Source organism: Eriocheir sinensis, chromosome 5 (assembly GCF_024679095.1).
Source record: "Eriocheir sinensis breed Jianghai 21 chromosome 5, ASM2467909v1, whole genome shotgun sequence".
NCBI lineage: Eukaryota > Metazoa > Arthropoda > Malacostraca > Decapoda > Varunidae > Eriocheir > Eriocheir sinensis.
This window is the reverse complement of record NC_066513.1, coordinates 26,966,983-26,988,061: the sequence shown is the minus strand read 5'-3', so window position 1 is coordinate 26,988,061 and position 21,079 is coordinate 26,966,983. Positions and strand designations below refer to the sequence as shown.

The following is a 21,079-nucleotide window of genomic DNA, read 5'->3' as shown; positions in this document are numbered from 1 at the left end:
GTCATAAGTTTGAGCTATACATGGTGACTTTATCTTGGTTTACTGGTGTTTTAGGCCTGGTTTAAGGGGGGAAATAATGGTTTAAATAAGGAGTTAGTGGTCGTTACATATACCCAAGTGTTGTGTTCTTGCCAATTTTCGAGTCTTGTGGTTTAGAAACGTGCGTCTGTCCTGCAGTGTTCAGTTCAGCTTGGTGGTGTGGAGTGCCTGTGCCTCTGTGTGTGTCTTGAAGTGTTGAAAGAAGGAAACTTTAACTAGTGAGACAGCAGAGATAAACTAAGAGTAGACCGAAGTGTTAAAAGAAACGAAAATTAGACAGGAGGAAAGTAAGAGTACCGGAATTGAGAGGACGGACAATTATATTAGCTATCATCATCCAGGAGGTTTTGCTCGACTCCAGGCATGGCGAGTGTCTTCCTGAGAGGCGGTGAGGAGTTTTTTACCTTTAATTATCTCTGAAGCTCATTAATGTGAATCATCATTGCCTCACCTTGTCGTGTAGGCATATTCCTTTAATGTTTGAGTGATTGACACCTCCCTAAGCTCACAAGTTATCTACCTGATCCTCATTTAATTGTTCTGTGTATTTCCCAACTTAAAGTGCAACGTATTAGGAATGATTTAACCCAACCTTCTCTTCTCTAAACTGGGCTGGGTGCTAAAAACTGCTTCTATTATTACTATTAGTGTATTGTTATTGCAGGGCGTGAGTGCCTGCGCAGGTGTGTGGGGACGCGCCAGAGCCATGCCCAGGCCAAGTGCCGGGACATCCTGGAGGGGGAGCTGGAGGGCATCAGGGAGGCTGGCACATGGAAGAGTGAGCGCGTCATCACCAGCAAGCAGGCCGTCACCATCCGCGTGGAGGGGCAGCAGGCCGGCATCCTCAACTTCTGCGCCAACAACTACCTTGGCCTCTCTGTGAGTGACTGTTTGGCCCAGCAGAATGGCATACTTGTGTGGTAGTTGTGTTTGTGCAGGCTTAATGCTATGAAGATGATCACAAAGGCCACTAATGATGTATAATACAATTTAAATGATAATATTACAGTGGCTCACCAAAAACAGGTTGTATGGCTGAACTCGTCTTCTAACAGAGTCATCCGGAAGTGGTGCAGGCCGGGAAGGATGCCTTGGACAAGTATGGTGCAGGACTGTCCTCGGTGCGCTTCATCTGTGGCACCCAGAGCATCCATAAGGTGAGGTCATCAATGCCCCTTCCATCAGTCATTATTTATGTACCATTTATAAAGCTCTGTCAGTTTATTCACTCACCTCATTGGCTTCATATACACAATCTTTTAATGACCTGTTACCTTCATATACACAACCTTTAAATGAGCTATCACCTTTTGCTTAATTCAGTTCAAGATTACATGTACACAGTCTTACCCTCCCTAAAATTGGTTACTTTTAATTTAGAAGCCTGTAAGTACCATGACACCTTCGATAACTTGTATGTAAAAAATAAAGTAATTCCAAAACATGCAAAGCAACACACAAGAAAAAGCTTCATAAATAGAATCCACATTTTTCAGGAACTCGAAGAAAAGATCGCAAAATTCCATGGCCGTGAAGATGCCATACTGTACGCCTCATGTTTTGATGCCAATGCCGGGCTCTTTGAAATCCTGCTGACGCCTCAAGATGCTGTCCTCTCAGATGAGTTGAACCATGCCTCAATCATTGATGGCATTCGTCTTTGCAAGGCTCGCAAATCCAGGTACCAGCACAAAAACATGCAAGGTATTATTTGATGGAGTTTTTTTTTTTATCCATGAACTATACATTGATGGACTGGACCTCATATTCAGCCTCTGTGAAGTGTCTTAACAGCAGTTACCTCTTTTTTCAAGCATTAAAAGTCAATTAAATATTTTATTGTATGTAAAGGGGTGATTTATATATCTCTGCTCTCACATATACATCTTTTAGTTAAGGTTGTATTGCATCTAATTCTGCACTAAAATTGGGGTTTATCTTTTGCACAATAAGCACCAAACTGTATATTCTTATTATAAATTTAAGTATCACGATTTATAACCCGATATTCTTTTCTTCTTCTGATACTGTGTTTCTTAAGACCTGGAGGCCAAGCTGCAGGAGGCTCAGGATGCCCGGATGAGGCTCATAGTGACAGACGGAGTGTTCAGCATGGATGGCAACGTGGCCCCCTTGCCGGAGATCTGTGCCCTGGCGGAGAAGTACAACGCCATGGTCTTTATTGACGAGTGCCATGCTACAGGCTTCTTCGGTAAAACTGGAAGGTAAGTCAATTGCTCAGCTCCATTCTCTCTCTGTCTCTAATGCATTATTCCATTCCGAAAATCCGTAAGTAGAATAACAACAAAATTCTGAGTGTACGTGTATTAATCGGGGGTTGTGTCTTGTCTCCTGGGATCTGTTCCCTTCTCCTATAATTCCTTCCCCTTTTGTCTCTCTCCGACATATGACCACAGATGTTGCGCCGACTAAACGAAACTTTCCTACTTTCCGAGTGTACATATAAAAGTAGACTTCGATTGTAGTAAGAACATCAGAACATATGAACATAATGAGTCTGCAAGAGGTTGGCAGACCTATACAAGGCAGCTCCAGTAAATTTAACCTCACCTAACTTCACTATCCATGAATTTATATAACTTCCTGAATGTGTCTCTTGTATTGGCACTCACAACATGACTATCAGGTCTGTTCCACTCATCCACCACTCTAATACTGATGCTTATTTTCTACAGGGGAATAGAGGAGCACTTTGGTCTCCCGACTGGACAAGTGGACATCATCAACAGCACCTTGGGCAAGGCATTGGGTGGGGCAGCAGGGGGCTACACCACAGGGCCCCAGGAGCTGGTCACTCTTCTGAGGCAGCGAGCAAGACCTTACCTTTTCTCCAACTCCCTGCCACCTCCTGTTGTTGCCTGTGCCAGTAAGGTAAATTTTCAGTGCACTCAACAGAACTTTTTTGCAAGGTAGTCAAACGATTAATTTTCCAACCCTAGCCATATGGTTCTTACAGATCACCATTCCTACTTCTGCCACTCACATACACACTTCTTGCCTCTTGGTCATGCTCTATCCTGAGGCACTAATTCCAGACCATGGCTTCCTGATATGGGCTTTCATCTTAACCTTTCTTAACACCTCAGTTCAGTGCATCCACAGCTCATTGGTACCTCCCCTTCGCTCCAATAAATAACTTTAAACCAAGTCACATGATTCCTAGCACACCTTTCACTCTCCTGTGCATCCAGAGCTCTGAGGTAAAGCTTCTTTCACTTTCTCCTACTTAGTGGTGACTTTCCCACAGGCCTTGTCCATCCTCTCTGAAGCCATACACCCTTTCTACCAGTGTCTCTCATCCACCCGAACATGTCATAACCACCTTACCAGCCCCTCATCTACTCTTACAACTGCCACAGCTCCCACATCACCTCCTTTCTCTCTCAATTCACCCTCCAGACTTTACACAATGCATGTAGATATATTATACCCAGCACACACTTCAGAATGGGGTTGTCAAACAAGTCTTTCAATTCCCAGTTTTATTTTTGTTGATGATGGTGCCAACATTTCCCTTTGCAGGTCTTTGATCTACTTCTTGAAAGTTCTGGTTTTGCTGAAAAGGTACAAGCAAACACTGACAGGTTCAGGTCCCAGATGACAGATGCCGGGTTCACTATTGCTGGAGAAAACCACCCCATCTGTCCCGTCATGCTGGGGGATGCTCGCCTTGCATCCACCTTTGCTGATCATATGTTGGGTGAGTGTGAGCTTCCATCATATACATTGGCAGAGTACTTTGTTGAATTACATAAATAGTTAAAAAAATTAGATATGCTTGCCATCAATATGATTAATACAACAAAAAATAGGTTACCATCGACACACTGCCACATTTTTTACTCAAATTTACTAAGTTTTCATTACCTCAAATCTAGTTAGAGGAATGCAGATGAGGAAACTTGCATCATAGAAATGTTTATGGTATTTTTAATAGCTAATGGAGTGTAATGTTTGGCTCTGGTGGGAGTGGCCCCTGAACCCTTGGACAGCTCCTGCCCTGAATGAACCTTTCTACATAGGATGAAATTATGAATTCCTTTTGTGTTAAGTTATTTTATTAATTTTCTTTTTTCCTGCAGAAAGAGGTATCTTTGTCATAGGCTTCAGTTTCCCGGTGGTCCCCAAAGGCAAGGCAAGAATAAGAGTACAAATTTCTGCTTCTCACACCTTTGAAGACATTGACCGGACAGTTGAGGCGTTCAAGCAAGTCGGCAAGAGTCTGGGTGTCATCAGTTAAGTCACAGACAATGAGTAATGTTCAGTAATGCCTCTTACTCATATGACTGGGACTACACTTCTGTCTGTGTGTGCCAGACATTAACTTGTTACAGTAATTTCTAAAGGAAGTTTTATTTACCAGTCCGTGCAGACACCAAACATCAGCAATACATGAGGTTTTCAATACAAGCAGCATAGGCTACATTTAGTTAAAGATTGCATGGTATGCTGCCTACTCAAAATAATGGTGATGAAGGTCAGACTGTCACATGAAATCAATACCAAAATTTCATTATGTATTAAATCCATACTAAAACTTCACTGAGATATTCCACAAGTCCAATCAGTATTAGCACAAGAGGAAAATAAGAGGCATTACATATCCTGATTTATGATTCGCTCATTTTTCTGACATGCTTACTAGTGTGGTCACCTGGCCTATGTGTTGAGGCTCCATCAACTGTGTGGTGCTTCAGGTCACAGCTCGTACTAGTATTAAAGGATAAACACTGATTTTATAATGATAAAATGAAATGAAAGGCTGTGTTAAATACTGTGAGAAGCTGATGCCTCTGTAGATTCTGTATAATGATTTCTGGTATTTGTGATCATTTGAGCACAGCTTCCCAGGTGTAGTTGTAAGAGTTCTGGTTCATCATCAGTCTCAAGGTACATTTCGGCCACTCCACTTGATGCTGGTAAACAAAGTAAGAATGAAATAGAGAATTTATTGCATGGTCAGATCAATCAAAAGGCAATGAGACTCTAGGCAAGTGATTAAGAAACCAGAGAAGTAGCTTTCCTTGTTTACTAAACTCCACCTTTGTGGGAAACGGTCGGGATCAAACGAAATGATACAACCATCACTCTGTAATAGCTTTATGTAACTTGGTGTGTACATGAATCTTTAACATAAATGCCAGTTTCATGTGCTGTTTATAAGAATCAAATGGAGTGGCCTTTCCTGGAAGCATATTTCTCACCATTGTGGAGTATAAGCACTACCCCACTCTAGGTTTAGGCCCATGTCAACCACTACAACTGCTTACTTGTTCTAAATGGTAACATTGTGAATCTAGCATTGATTGGTTTGGAATGTGCATTTGCATTCATTATTTAGTGAGTAGCATCCTCATGCTACAGTTGGTAATCTCTTGAAACTGTTTTATATAGTGGAAGGGTTCAGGCAATGTAGAGACAGCCTCATGAGAGTCTTCACTTATGCAGCATTTACAAAAAACCATTCATGGATGGTGTGGTGCTATGCTTATAAACATAGAGGAATTACATTAAATTAAATGTGATGCAGTTGGGGACAGAATTGAAGTCGCAGATTATGGTATTTTTTGCACTCAAACAGTAAATTTGTCAAATAGCTACTCAGAACATTTGTCCCAAACTGTAATTTCTTAAGGACTGTAGATAAAATAGTATTCATTGGTTTTGCATATGCTGATTGAGCCAGTTACAGATTGAAACTGAGAAAAAAATCTGGAAAATTCCAAAAATAAAACTTTAATTTGCCATGACCCGAGCACTTCGCTGAATACTGCAGTGACTCTGGACTTCACATCTCTTGTTGCAGTGTATGTTCATACCAAGATGTGTGAAACTAAAGAGAAGGTATTATACACCAAACTCCACTCTGTATTAGACCAGTGCCCCCATGATCTGTGGGTTGCATTTGGTCTTCACTGAAGTATGGCAATCTGGTACCATACCTCGTGACTGGAAGAGGGGGCAGGTCATCCTTATCTGTAAAGTGAAAAGGGACAATTGGGGGCTGGGTTTATCAAACCATTCAAGACATCTCTCTTTGGTAAGTCCTCTGGTTACTCGGTCCACTGTGAATGCTCTTGATCTTTAGGCAGCTCTGATGGCAATGAAAGAACTGATGGCCTGCCTGACTATCAGTTTTCTCTACACCATTGGAGCCACCTAAACACAAGGAGCTTTTGTAGTGGGCAGGGTTACCAAGAGACTTAACAGTGAGAGGTCTCTTGAAGTTTGATGAATCTGACCCCCAATGCTTTACAGATAGGGACTGCAATAACTAGCGAGGTATTAAACTGCTCAGTGTGCAAGGCAAGGTGTTTGCCCATGTATTAGTAACTAACAGCGAACATACGCCAGGGGTTGTGTCGCTTCACTCACATACTTCAATATCTAGCTAATTATAGGTGTGTGTGTGTGTGTGTGTGACTAGTATATATATATATATATATATATATATATATATATATATATACATATATATATATATATATATATATATATATATATATATATATATATATATATATATATATATATATATATACATACATACATATACCCGCATATACGCGTGCGCAAGCACGGAAAAGTTTCTCATGTTTTCCATCCAGGATGGAAAACAAAATTTTATTCTCAAATACTTCCCAACTGTTTCTCAGGACCACCCACACCAGGAAAGTTTGTAATGGAAACTCCCTCTGTAATGCTCATATTTCTATAAACGATCTCACCCATACGCGTTTCCTTGTTTTCTTCTTGCTCTCCCAAGGGTATTCAAATGTATTCTAGTGGTTTACCGAAACAGTTGGGAAACGTCTGAGATACATTGTTGTCATACAAAGATTCCTGGTGTGGACGTGCCTTAAGAGACAACTTCAAGTGGAGGAGGACAAGGAGATGCTAAAAGACATGTTCTAGTTCCCTCACAGAGATTCCAATGAGAAAGGTATGCAAAACTACACTCTACAAGCAGCAGTGAAAATTGGGGTCTGTAGCAGTAATGTTTCAATAAAAAACTGAATATTTTAATAAAAACATTTTTAGTTACCTCTTAATAGGATTGATGGTGAGAAGCTTTGCCCTTGAATGCTCACCAGATTCCTGGTGAGGTCACATGCAATGACGGTGTATTAAAATAGACCCAGGTCATGAAATGGTTTAAGGTGATATTCTTGGGATTTGAAAATTCCCATGAATATCACCACAAACAAACTACAAATGGACTTAGGCTGGAGCACCATGAGGCATGGCAATCTTTGTTATAACAAAGTATGTTTTCCAAAGCGAGATTTACAAGTTCATCAAAGTTTAAAAGTATGCAGCCAATAAGCAGAAAACCGAATAACAAGAGCTACAGCTTGTGTCTGATCTTTGGTGAGTTCTTTGGTCACTGCCTCAGACACCAAAGTAGGAAGACAAATAGAAAGCCTGTAATGTAACACCACCGAGTGATGGATCACGCCTGGGCCTTCTGAGTAGGAGTCAGCATGCCCTGACTTATACTAAGAAGGCCCAGGTTGATCCCCGTCACTCAGTGGTGTTACATTATGGGAATTTTCACTGCGCTATTGCAGTTTCTCTTACAAATTGAAAATTTGTGCTCCAAGTTTCATGGTTACAGCCAACTCACTGATCCCCTTGCTCCATTCCCTTTCCTTTCACCTTCTGAGGTCCCTTACTACTACTACTACTAGAAAAAATAGAGAAAAAATGGTTACTTCGTATTAATGGTTTAAAGAATTTTGTAGAAAGAGGTTAAAATGTGAACTGTAAAAGATTAGTGACCATTGTTACTCGAACTGATATTAAAGGTGATCAACTAATCCCCAAAGCTAGGTAGCCAAGACCATATAGCTCTACTAGGATTACAAGAGAGTGCTACCTCTCTTGGTGAGAAGCCACCCTGAACTGGGATTGAACTCACAACCTCTCAGACTCGAGGCACCAAACCCACAGGCAAAATGAAATTTAAAAATAAAATCAAATTAACCTGCCAATTCTGTTTTTGTGCCACACCAATATCTTGCTCTATACCTACTTTACAATTAATAGGGCCACAAGGTATGCTGTGTGAACCATTCCAATTAATTAATATTAAAGTAAAGTAAATAAAACTTAAATTTTGAAAGTAAAGTAAATAAAACTTAAATTTTGTAAGGCATAAGTGAACTACTGATTAAACTGGATAAATATTTTTTTAAATGTTGACTTTCATATCTAAGCTCAATTCTCCCAAGTAGTTATATTCCTGGAACAGTACTAATTTTCAAATTGATTGGTAATACTAATACCCTTCACTTTCTAGGAGCTACTTCAGAGAACAAGCCAGCAGCATCATGGGTCCTATTAGCTGAGCCAGTCAGTTACAATGAGTCAAATCAGAACTCTGACTTAATAAATGCATACCAATTGATTAAGAACACTCCACACACAACAGGTTTAGTTTAAAATCAACTCACTGCAACTGACTGATTTCTCAGTTATATCATGACACACAGGCAAGAACCACTGGATATACTTCATCTCAATACAAGGTGAACATTAGCATACACTTGCCTGAGCTGCTACACAAGTTCCATGATTCATGGCATACAAGGGACATGGCCTCATCACTTGAAGGTGGAAGAAAAGATAAACCTGAAAATGCCATCACCCATCCCCACCTGAATACATATATGTGCTGTCAGTCAGTCTCTGTCGTGTCAAGGGGTTTAAATGGAGCACCCGGCTGTTTTGGGAGTGGCGACTAAACCAAAATATCAACAAAAGGTGAACCTTTCAAGTTTTGTGGTCGATTCCTGGGCATGAAAGTCAGTGGGAAGGGAAATTACTAGTTTGGGTGTGTGAAACATGGCATGAATACTGTACACAAGTGGGGTGATACATTTTACAGAGTCTGACCATGAGCCTGACTCCAATCAGCAAAATCGGGGTTGGACTAACTGCTAGCTTATGGGCAGGGTTGCAGAAGCCCTGAAGGATCATCCCAGCTACCCAGATTATATGGTTTCTTATCTGAGCATCACATAACAGTTTACAGGTACACTGTCAACAGTAGCCTCTTACTTGCTTTGCAGAGAACACTAAAGCATGCCTTCCTCTGGTACCAAGTGAGAAATACAACGCACACACTCATGGTGAAGAACTCCCTTCAGCTTATACATGCGGTAGATGTAATGCCCACACAAAAAATACATGAAAATATACCTTAATCATAGGGCTGCAGCACACATATGTGGATATATACTTTGTCACTGTTCAAATACTCAGAACCAACAAGTCATGGCATTTTTAATATTAAATACCAAATATTGTGCTAAGGTGAAATATTAAGATAAGTATGATTATAATTTATTTAAACATTTGCTAGTGACAAAAGAAAAGGTGTACTGGTGCTGGAAAGGGGAGAAAGGTCAACGCTGCATTCTACAGGGCAAAAACCCATTGATCATGAAGGCAAACTAACTGGTGCAATACAACTTGGCAGAATATTAAAAATGAGAGTAAAATAGTAAAATCTATCTGCTAAAACAGGGGCTTTATGTTACATCCCCATTGGCAATGAACAAAGTCAACCAAAACTAAAAGCTGCCTGGTTGGTGGATCTCACCAGCCGCATGCAGGGATCACTTGCCCCAACCTCACCCCGCCTCGCCTGACACACCCACACACACGTTTCATATCATCTGCTCCCCCCCATCCTACTGAAATGACAATCCTCCAAGTAATGCAGCTGGTAATAATGTCTCTCAAGATTGCATTATGTAGACCATCACTCGTACCACCAGTGATGAGTGGTGAAAAATACCAAGTGAACCTACTCATACATGGTAGTTTTAGCATGTTAACATCTGAAAAACACATACCTAGGGATAGATTTAAGGGAATAGGCTTATTTTTTCAAGGGATAGATTTAAGGGAATAGGCTTATTTTTTTCAAAGACTTTGTTATTCAGAGGATAGCTTTTTATGAAACTACATAACTGCAAATGAGAAAATAAATCCTAGGGTGTGGAGAACCTGTGATATAACTATGACATGTTGGGAAGACCCCATTTCCCATAACAGCAGAGGTCCCATGGGGGTAGGCTAAGGACTTGTAGGAGGACTGGCAGTGTGAATATAAACTCTCCACCAACTTCCATGGCACCGAGTTATTCGGCTTGGTAGGAGGTAGCATGCAGGCCTGTACTCCCTCGTGTTGGGAACCATCTCCATGGTTTTATGAAATAGGTTTTTAAAGTGAGGTAAGACCAGCAAAGCCATCATCTATCACTGATGTTCTCCTACATACCATGAGCAAGGGGTTGGGGATCCAGCTCTCTACTTTTCCCATAAAAATATCACAGCCTTGAATCCTGCCAAGGGCAAGTAGCACTACACACTTGTACAGCATGGAATGTTAAGTTACTGCATGTCATGACAATTAATGTTCAGCCTAGGTAAACTAGCAGCCCTTCCTGTCCTCTACTTGACTGTCTCTTTGGCTTAGGGGCTCCAGTGTTCAGTATGGGAAATGGGGTTATTCACAATGACTGGACCAGATACTGAACTGGTGTGAATAACCTTCTGTACTCAACATATTGACCTCTATAGCAGCTTTCTATGATCCATGTGACCATGTCCAAAGGCTGCAGGGTTATGGTCACTCTACCTTTCAAAATAAAGATTACCATCTCACTAGTGCACAATGCAGCAAGTTTGTAGGACATTTTTAAATATCTGTTTTACTGAAACAATTAAAATGTAAATATGTTACTTATGTCGGAGCCTTGGATTCTTTCTGTCACCCGAGGGACACTCACAACCTGTAGCTTCTTTCTATGGGACCTGGCGAGCCTATAGTAACTGTGTGGGTGCAAGGTAAATGAGCCTGTGGAGGGTGTGAGCTGCATCATGTGCCTTGCCACAGCTATCTCTTGGGTCTACAACTATGACTCTCCACGGTGCCAAGAATCCTCTTTGTACAAACTGAACTGTAAGATATAGAGGCATGTGTGTGAGATGAGTGGTGGAAACTAGTGATCAATACTTGCTACACATTCTAGACAAGTGGTTCTGCATGGCGTAACTTAGTGATACATTGTGAGTATTCCAAACAGTGAGACAATGGTGACTTGATATCCACATAGGCGTGCCACAATCCTCTAGGTAACACTATCAGCAACAGAAATCTAGGTTATAATTGAAAAGCATAATTATGTTCAACACTTTTAACATGACATTTTTGGATACAGCTTTAAAAGTTCTAAAAGAATGGTAGATGACATTCCATTTCATTTATGTACAATTGATTACTTAGAGGAATGTGTCTAGTGCTTCATGAGCAACTGAAATATACAATTGCACAAGTGATTTATACAAACGTGACATAAATATATTAAAGCAATCAAGATCAGCGGAGTGCCCGGCGAGTGGCACCCCCTGAGGGACTCCTTACTCTGAACACTCAGTGCAAGGACAAGAGTTCCCTGCACCTCCCCTGCTGGCGGCAGCAGTAAGGTGATCTAGGTAACATGACCTCCACACCATGTGGCACTTTGCACTTGAGTGGATGCCTCCTTGCTATTTTTCAGCACATATAGATGTGCTCTCCATTTTAGATAAAAGTATAAATTTATTTACATAAATTATAAGTTGATAGTAGTGTATCATCAGGCAACATACCAAACCCACTACAACCCCTGCCAACAACTTGTCCTACAGTGTACACTCCCCAGTGAGGGTCACGGCCCTGAGCTGGACCGCCCTCCCCCGATAGCCACACACCCCGCTGCTTGCACTCCAAAAAATACAATACTATTTCCCATATCACAATTTCTACTTTATAGGTTATAAAAAGAAATCTGAGGAAATGGTGTGACAATCCCATTAAATAATGCTAAAGCCCACCATAATGATATCTGACGATGCAGGATTTGATGCATTTCTAAAAGCAGGAAAACTTCTAAGCCAAGTTCATGAAATCATCAACTTGTATTACAGTGACTCTAAGCTTTACTTTCTTCCTGTGTGAACTCACTGCCCGCTTGCACATCATTCATGAACAAAGTAAACAAGGCTCCTTTTGATTTCCAATCACTCATACAAAATATCTCACACCCTGTCTGCCATGTTATGCCACAACTGATGCACTTCTGATATTAAAATAATTATAATACTATATATTCCAAAGTCCTCTATAGTGGACACATCATGGAAGGATTTTCTTCAGACTGATCTAGAAGAGCCCATTAGCGGTAACAAAATTACAAAGGACAAGATCGGCACACTGAAAAATCAATGACTTGTAACAAAAGCTGCTCTGGGTAGAAATGAAAAAACAAATATATAAACAGAAAAAATGAAAAAACAAATACAAAACTGGGTGAAGTATATCAATAATAATAATAATAATAATAATAATAATAATAATAATAATAATAATAATAATAATAATAATAATAGCAATATCAGTGATCAAGGAAAGAAAAGAGAACTGAATTTCCATACAAACAAACTTAAAATATCAATTGAATATACCCCAAAAGGTTAATCTAATCCTTAAGAGAGAGTTAGGTGTAGTAAGCGAAGTGTAACAAGGAAGCTTTTCAACTCAGGAAGGTGTAAAGAATATTTCAAGAATTGAGAACTTCACTTGTATACTGGAGCTACAATACATATAGGACAGCATCCTAAGATCTTGGCTTATCACAGGTTTCTATAGACTTAAATTACACTACAATGACTTTTAAAAACCTACGTATACTGAAAACGCAATTCATAATCCTACAAATATCCCAGGGTTGAGGTTAATTCAGTGGTCAGGCGTGTTCACTAGCAAACTATCATAAATAATGGTACGCAATTGCAATGGAACATCATTCTCTTCTAGCAAGGTGGCATACTTTAGTCATATTTAAATAATGTAAAATCAAACACTTTATTGATATTGATTAAAAGAAAAACCTGTACGGTATCAACTAATGCCTGAAACTATAATACTTACTTGTAAATCTTTAAGTGTCAATGCTGTTTGTAACTCAACTGCGAATGATCTTTGGAATCACTTTGACATAGTAAATCGTCTAGTATTTAAATGACCTACCACATATGGAGGTGCTACAAATTACAAGCATGCATACTGTGAAGCTTGCTCTATTTAAAATCGGGACTCACTGCACTGTATTTTCTGTTCTTCTTTCAAAACTGAATAAAATATACATATAAGACAACTGACAAGTATAATACAAAATAGTATCTGACTGACTGGCAAAAATGATCCCAAAAAACTCCTTTGGCATTCAAGAAGGACGTGAAACCCTACTAAACTAACAGAGATACAAAATTACTTAGCGTTCAGTAATTTAAGGTAAGGAACTGACTGTGGATCATAGTCACCAACCATTCCTACAAAACATAAACGCTCCATGAAGGTGAAGCAAAGTAGTAAACATATTAAGGTACATGTCTCTTGATTGGCCGTCACTTCCTTTCTCTGGACCATCATTTGAATGTGTAACAAGAAATTAGTGGCAGATTACTCACAAAGCTCACACCTGCGCCTCCACTCAGCTTATAAGGGGCCCTCGATGAGACTTATCTTCATAGAGCAGTAATAGATCGTTCGGTAGAAGAGGATGGCTGAGATGAGAAAGGCCACTGGAAGGAGAGAAAAAAAGCAAGATTGAGTATAATAAATAAGTAAATCTTTCTATGACTCAAATCAATGCCCTCCTGTCATCAATACCTATCTACTTATCTAGCTAACTCTCTAATCATGAATGAGAAAACCATACTATATATATTCTTATGGTTGAAATATATAAATTATGAACATTATGAACAGTCTCTCTCACTCATGACAAGCCAGTGACAGTATATGCTTTTTCTTTCATATTTGTTTCCTTTTTTTAATGCCCTTGAACTGACTCTGCTTAAAAATAAATAAATAAATAAATAAATAAATAAATAAATAAATCTATATACCTATAACCATGTGTATCTATTCACCTACATACACACACATATATACTTTCAAGGCCACAGCAGTTCACATATAGTTTGTTAAGTCAATTCCTGGTGCTCTGTAGATGGTGTAGGCTATGAGAGGCTACAAGGTAACAACTCACAAAGCCTAAAAAGCTTACCAGAATAGAAATACACAATGACTTGCCAGGGAATAGTAAAATGAACTTACTGACCAAGCTCTTCTACACCAACACTGGCTACACAGTTACATATAAGAATGATAACAGATAATTCAATGGTCCTAAGTTTTGCAATGACTAGGTGGACCCCATTCTGTATAATTTCCACACATGACTATTACTGAAGGGGTCTGCAAAAGTAACCTCAATATTTGTACTTTTAGTCTGAATATTCGGTCTTTTACCTTTTCTAATTATTCATCGGAAAATAATCTAAACTTTCTATTCTGTCACTTGCTCTGCTCTGCTGTATGAAGGAGTCACACCGCTCCATGACATCCCCGGACAATAAAGAGATTATGACACACACTTTTCACAGTGGACAGCACGAGGGGACACACCACACGCCCTGACGAGTCATCGCATCATTATAAACACTTTTGGCTGAGAAAACATCTGGTGGCTTGAATCTGGTCAAAACTTTCTACAATGTGCTGGATGAATTATGAAAACCATTGCACCAGGACGCTTTCTCTGAAGGAGCCTGGTGGTCGGCCTTAGCCCATTAGTGACAAGGGCATAGGTTTATAGTGATGCCATAACATACATATATACATGCATGAAAAAATAAATTAATAACCTCGTACCCTGAATCCAAAACTAAGCCAACAGCAACATAAATGATGATGACAAAAAGTTAATGGGGTGTCCTAAAACCATCCCTTTGGACATATCAATAAGGGATGTCTCAATGCCTCTGAATATCACTTAGGCTTCAAAGACTGCCATGTCAAAACTTCCTTGTGAGTAATGAACCTGGGCATGTAACACAGTGCAACTATACTAACTCATGGGGAGCATATGCTAGGATACGTTGCATCACTCACCTGGTGACTCAACCACAGACACTTTACCCAGCCAAGCCTCAAAGCAGCTGCCCTTCCCTTTCTAAGCTCCTTCAACAATGCAACTAAGCTACAACCAAAAGCCTTCAATGAAAACCTGCTGATACAACTAACCCTCCCACCTCATATTCCTCCCTGACTCTCCCCCTTCTCCTTCTCTCTCATTCCTTTCCTCCCTTCCTCAAGTTTCCTCTCCCTTTCTTCATAAACTTTGCGTTAATGCCTTCTTCACCCTCTCTCCTCTCTCCCTATATAACCTTCACAAGTACACAAGGCAATGACAATAACTCAGCTGAACAATACAAACATGAGGACGTTTCCAACTCACCAATATATGCTACATAGATGCCGGGGTAAGTCTTGGTGTAACTTATGGTGGTGCAGGTGAGAGCGATGCCCAACGCCAGGAAGCCAAGAGCAACAACAACAAACACTATCCCTCGGCACCGGGCAAACTCTGGACCCACTGACGACCTGTAGGAACGACACTCTTAGTCTACATTCAGTCCTTGGCGGCAAACATTAACGCCTGTACTCTTAAATGTGTATGTGCCTCAGTTCGCCTGTTTGAAAAGCCTCTCGTAGAAGTTGCAGGGATTTTCATGGACTGTTTTGTGATGCTAGTGATAGTATTACACAGCCACTGCACCTTGAATGGGAAGTTTGGAAAGTTTTGTTTAGTCGGCGCAACATCTGTGGTCATATGCCGGAGAGAGACAGAAGGGGAAGGAATTATAGGAGAAAGGAACAGATCCCAGGAGACGGGACACAACCCCTGATTAATACCTGGTACCCATTCACTGCTGGGTGGACAGGTGTAGGGTATCGGAAAAGCCACCCAAATTTTTCCATTCCGCCCGGGAATCGAACCCGGGCTCTCTCGGTCACCTTGAATGGGAAAATCCTCAATGAAACCCCAGCTGATCTTCTCTGTGGCCTGGGGCAATAGTTGTAATGGGAGCCTGATATGTTTAAGGATAAGAACCTAAGCCTCTTGCCTCTTGCGGACTCCTTATGTTCTTATTATTGAATCAAAATCACATGCCTGGCCTCAATAAGTATCAGAGGCTATGAGAAAACCTACCAGTCATATTAATCTGAAACAATTTAGTACTTTTAAGGGTTTTATTTTACAAGGAGGCAAGTCAAGGGCAAAACAATGAAGAAACAGAAAATAACTCAACTATGGATATGGCATTTTCCCTGTTTAAGTCCTTCTAAACATGAGAAAAGCCAAAACACAGAAGAACAAGGCTACTTACACTTTCCTACAGTGTGGACATCTGGCAAGTGCATTGTTTAGTGTGTTGAACTGAAAAGAAAACAATCCTTTAGCTCTACGAGATTTTCATACTAAGAGAAACTATGACTATTCTGTAGCCACACCAATATGACATGTACTGATATTACTTTCTTTACTGCATCGAGTCATGAAGTTAGTATAATCAATTAAGAGTCATTAGTAATGGGCACATCATTTCCTGCCAAAGCAATTAGTAATCTTTCATAACAAAATCATGAGACTGCTGCAAACCACTGGCATTGCATTGTTAATTAGTTACTTTAGTTTACGCTCAAAAACACACTTAGATTAATAAGTATCTGCTATTTCCATACAGAGGCAGATGCAGTGACTTACTATGAAGGTATCATGGCAGTGAGCACAAGTAACTCTACACATTCCCGGAACATTGGGCAAGGAAGGGTTTGCTGGTGAAGGCGACAAGTTAATGATCCTTTTGCAATTTGGTCGGGGGCAAGCTATTCGTTGGGAGGAACTCTTACAGATTAGCAGACAATTGCAGGGGCAGCGGACATATTTCTTCCCAGGCGGGGCATTCCTGATAGGCTGAAAAAAGAAAAACATATGGTCATAATTGGCCCCTTGACTGTGGATTTCCTACAAGAAGACATCACCAAGCTACAGGAATGGAACAAAAAGTGGCTGCTACAATTCAGTGAAGAAAAATGTAGTCATGAACCTTGGGAGGGGAAATGCAGCATACCAATACCACATGGGAAACACTCCATTATCCACCACAGTCAGAGAAAGACCAGGGAGTATATGTTACCAGGCTATCAGCGAAGGCCAAATCCGTACCAATCGCAGTGGACGGGTTAAGCTTCAACTACAAGACAAGTTCCCAAATTCAAATATTTCACCCACATTGCACAGTAAATAAACACGAACATGACTTACTGTTGCCTCATTGCACTGGTTGCACTTGACGACATGCTGGTCAACTTTTCCCGAGATGTCTATCATGGCCTGGCACACCCGACACGTGACCATGGGGACCCCATTGGATGAGGGTGTGCAGGGTGGTGGCAGCTCATCCGGCCCCACGGGAGACACCAGCGTCCCCTCCGTCCCCGCTGTAGAAAAATAAGGTACATGCTCTACTATCCGAACTGTCATATTAGCATTATTACTTGCACTGTCATATTAGCTTCATTACTAGCACTGTCATAATAGCTCTCTCTTGCATACTAATTCTTTCTGGAAGCTTAATCTTTCATGGATGGTAAACAGAATTATAAGCACTTATTGTCATGATGTTCAAACCACTATTTATCTATCTATATCTATCAAGCCTCCTGTAGGGAATGTGATCTTTTACTATCAGTCCAGCAGTGTCATACTAGCTGTATCTTGCATACGAACTCTTTCCTGGACAGTAATCAGAATTGTAAACACATATGTCGCCATGATGTTCAAACCACTATCTATCTACAGCTCTGATGCCCTTTGAGTTCCTTTTGGACACTACTCTTGAAGGGATGACCATGGCAGAGGAGTACCTATTTCTCCGTTTTTATAATCCCCTATTTTGCAACATCTACCTCCTCCCACCTCTTTACAATTGTTCTTTCATCCTCTTGATATACCTTGCTCACAGGGAGAAGTAAGTGTTTGGCTGCTCCCATTAAGTGCCTTGTGACTCTGGTTTGGTCCATTTGGGTGTTATTGTGCACCTGTAAATTCTAAATAGCTAGGCTGCAGAAGGGGGCTGAAGCAGTGACACCCCCTTATGGTTTCAGGCCTGTGTATGCATATTTTAATGAGCTTTTAATAAGTGTTCACATATGCTAAGCAACTAACTTTAATACCCTACTAACATGGTTGCCCACACTCTTTTACAAGCTGCCTACTAAAATGTCAACCCAAAAAGAAAGCCTATGACCAGACTATGTATCCTGTCACTGTGAATCATGAAGTGGGCACCATTCTCTTTTTACTGTTTGCATGTGTTACTCTACTGATTTTAATACCCTAGTGACATGGGCACCCACACTCTTTGAAAAGCTGCCCACTTAACTGTCAGCCCTGCAAGAAAGCCTATGCCCACACTATGTATCCTGTCACTATGAATCATGAAGTGGACACCATTCTTTTTTAGCAGGGACACAGACTCTCAGTAAAAATAGCATGTAAATTGCCCACACTCTTTTACAAGCTGCCTACTTAAATGTCAGCCCTGCAAGAAAGCCTATGCCCATGCTATGTATCCTGTCACTATGAATCATTAGGCACATACCATTCTTTTTTTAGCATGTACACAAAAATGACAAGTGGGAATGATAACTTATCTGGTGGGGGGCCTCTCCTCCTATTGAACTCCATATCAGTCATCTAGTCATGTGCATGTGACTTCATACTGAGTGACATGATACTTTCTTTAGATATCCCTTGTACCCTTTGTGTGATTTTACTGACTCCTCATTGTCTTGTGATGGCTGAAGTGTTATTTTTCCTATTTTCTTTGTATTGTGAGGATATGCTTCCAATTTTTCAAGAGGGAGGGGAGAAAACCACAAAAGATAGTGATCTGCCCCAGAAACAGTTGCCAGATTCATTCTATACACAATAGAACTTGAACAAAAAGAAACTGCTTTGTCCTTAAAGTCGGAGGATGTGGTTCATAAAATATATACTCAAGTTTCTTTGTTCACTGATAACAGACCACTTGTCACCCCTGAAACAAAGCTAACTGGATATAGACAAGACTAAAACATATATACAAGACCTGAGGAGAGAGAGACTCAAAAAGGAGGGCACGAAAACACAAAATAAAGAACAATAAGATAAAAAGCAACATAAGATTAATAACTGATAATACAACCACTTGTCAACCAGGAAAGCATGACCAAGAGGACACAAGCAAGACCTGAAGGGGGACAAACTAAGCAGGGAGGGCCAGAAAAGAGCAATATGAGGTTAATTATTGATGACACGACCACTTGTGACTCAGGAAAACATGACCAACAGGATGCAGATGAGAGTACAACATGTATGAAAGACCTCAGAGAAGCCAGACTGAGCAAGGAGCTCCACAAAATACATAAAACATCAAATATAATACAAGTGGAGGCTAAAAAAGCAAAGTGAGGTTATTAACTGATAACAGGACCACTTGTCAACCCTAAAATATTGTCAACGAAATACTGATGAGACTAAAACGTGTATGCAAGACCTGAGGAGAGACAGACTAAGCAAGAAAGACCAGAAAACAATAAATAAAGTAATAAAAAAGCAATGTGAGGTCAATACAGCCATTTGTCAACCCTGAAATATAGTGAACGAAATACAGACGGGACTAAAACGCGTATGCAGGACCTGAGAGAAGCCAGACTAAGCAAGAAGGGCCATAAAACAATGAATAAAGTAATGAGAAAGCAATATGAGGTCAATAACTGATAATACAGCCACTTGTCAACCCCGCAATATACCGTAGTGAACGAAATACAGATGAGACTAAAACGCGTATGCAAGACCTGAGAGAAGCCAAACTAAGAAACGAAGGTCAGAAAACAATGAATAAAGTAATGAGAAAGCAATATGAGGTCAATAACTGATAATACAGCCACTTGTCAACCCCGCAATATAGTGAACGAAATACAGATGAGACTAAAACGCGTATGCAAGACCTGAGAGAAGCCAGACTAAGAAACGAAGGTCAGAAAACAATGAATAAAGTAATGAGAAAGCAATATGAGGTCAATAACTGATAATACAGCCACTTGTCAACCCCGCAATATAGTGAACGAAATACAGACGGGACTAAAACGCGTATGCAAGACCTGAGAGAAGCCAGACTAAGCAACGAAGGTCAGAAAACACCTAAAACGTCAAATATAACACAATCTGACAGGCATCAAGAGCCCATTCAGTCCCCGCTAACAGATGATAAGTGAGGGTTGACAACTGCACGGGGTGAGTCACGTGATGTTCCCTCCCGTGCCGCCGGGCCTCCCACGCCCCGCACCCCCGCCAGGCACCATTTCTTGACCTCCTGACCTGACCTCACGCCCCTGACAATCCCCAGTGAGGTAAAAAACAGGTCAGAATATACGTACGTCAGAACAGAGATGACCACAAAACATCCCCCTATGTTGACCTCACGCCCTGAACCCCTGCCAGACACCATTTCTTGACCTCCTGACCTGACCTCACGTCCCTGACAACCCCCACTGAGGTCAAAAACAGGTCACAATGCATGTACGCCAAAACACATATGACCATAAAAAAATCCCCTCCATGTTGACCTCACGCCCCGCACCCCTGCCAGGCACCATTTCTTGACCCCTTGACCTGACCTCACGCCCCTGACAACCCCCAGAGAGGTCAAAAACAGGTCATAATACACGTACGCCAGAACAGAGAAGGGCCACAAAACACCCCCTATATTGACCTTCCTGTCCCTCTTACGCCATTATTATATCATCAGGTATATTCTCCAAGGTTTTATGTATATTACCTTGACCCCCCATCGTCGCTGACCCGCCATAGGTCTGCTGAGGCGGGTTATTTGTGGCGCTCCCGATCAGTGGCTGCCGCTCGTCCGCCATTGTGGTGATCATATGAGAGAGGTTCCAATACTTTTTAGGCCTCCCCCCCCACCCCAAGGAACGCCTATTACATGACAAACGCCGTTAGAACTACTTATTTATATTATAGTTTTGTTTTCTGAGCTAATATATGTAAAG

The 21,079-nt window shown here is 40.8% G+C and overlaps 2 protein-coding genes across 4 annotated transcripts; one reads left to right on the top strand and one right to left on the bottom strand.

Moving 5' to 3' along the window:
• The first annotated feature begins 10 nt into the window (after nt 1-10).
• Nucleotides 11-7,092, top strand: LOC126985956 (2-amino-3-ketobutyrate coenzyme A ligase, mitochondrial-like). The gene is made up of 8 exons (XM_050841562.1): nt 11-427; nt 704-918; nt 1,095-1,196; nt 1,536-1,743; nt 2,081-2,264; nt 2,736-2,931; nt 3,583-3,760; nt 4,143-7,092. The coding sequence occupies exons 1-8, from the start codon at nt 403-405 to the stop codon at nt 4,298-4,300; spliced, it is 1,266 nt and encodes a 421-aa protein (XP_050697519.1). The 5' UTR covers nt 11-402; the 3' UTR covers nt 4,301-7,092.
• Nucleotides 5,744-20,986, bottom strand: LOC126985961 (type 2 phosphatidylinositol 4,5-bisphosphate 4-phosphatase-like). 3 transcript variants are annotated; one of them, XM_050841591.1, is made up of 7 exons: nt 20,851-20,986; nt 17,292-17,467; nt 16,731-16,940; nt 16,354-16,403; nt 15,420-15,565; nt 13,585-13,698; nt 5,744-6,036 (listed from the first exon to the last, which is right to left on the bottom strand). In XM_050841591.1, exons 1-6 carry the CDS (start codon nt 20,951-20,953, stop codon nt 13,613-13,615), a joined length of 771 nt encoding a protein of 256 aa, XP_050697548.1. In that variant the 5' UTR covers nt 20,954-20,986; the 3' UTR covers nt 5,744-6,036; nt 13,585-13,612. The 3 variants fall into 3 exon arrangements, with proteins under 3 accessions (XP_050697548.1, XP_050697538.1, XP_050697533.1); XM_050841581.1 differs by lacking the exon at nt 5,744-6,036 and adding an exon at nt 9,397-11,033; XM_050841576.1 differs by lacking the exon at nt 5,744-6,036 and having other exon boundaries at nt 11,256-13,698.
• Between the last annotated feature and the right edge of the window lie 93 nt (nt 20,987-21,079).

What these genes read in the sequence shown, in the direction of transcription:
- LOC126985956 (XM_050841562.1), top strand. Translation starts at nt 403, where the DNA reads ATGGCGAGTGTCTTCCTGAGAGGCG. An exon ending in GCACCCAGAGCATCCATAAG is followed by an intron (nt 1,197 to 1,535) that starts GTGAGGTCATCA and finishes CACATTTTTCAG; the next exon opens with GAACTCGAAGAAAAGATCGC. An exon ending in TTGTTGCCTGTGCCAGTAAG is followed by an intron (nt 2,932 to 3,582) that starts GTAAATTTTCAG and finishes TTCCCTTTGCAG; the next exon opens with GTCTTTGATCTACTTCTTGA.
- LOC126985961 (XM_050841591.1), bottom strand. Translation starts at nt 20,953, where the DNA reads ATGATCACCACAATGGCGGACGAGCGGCAGCCACTGATCGGGAGCGCC. An exon ending in ACTGCCATGATACCTTCATA is followed by an intron (nt 16,404 to 16,730) that starts GTAAGTCACTGC and finishes TTTTCTTTTCAG; the next exon opens with TTCAACACACTAAACAATGC. An exon ending in CATCTATGTAGCATATATTG is followed by an intron (nt 13,699 to 15,419) that starts GTGAGTTGGAAA and finishes CTCTCCTTCCAG; the next exon opens with TGGCCTTTCTCATCTCAGCC.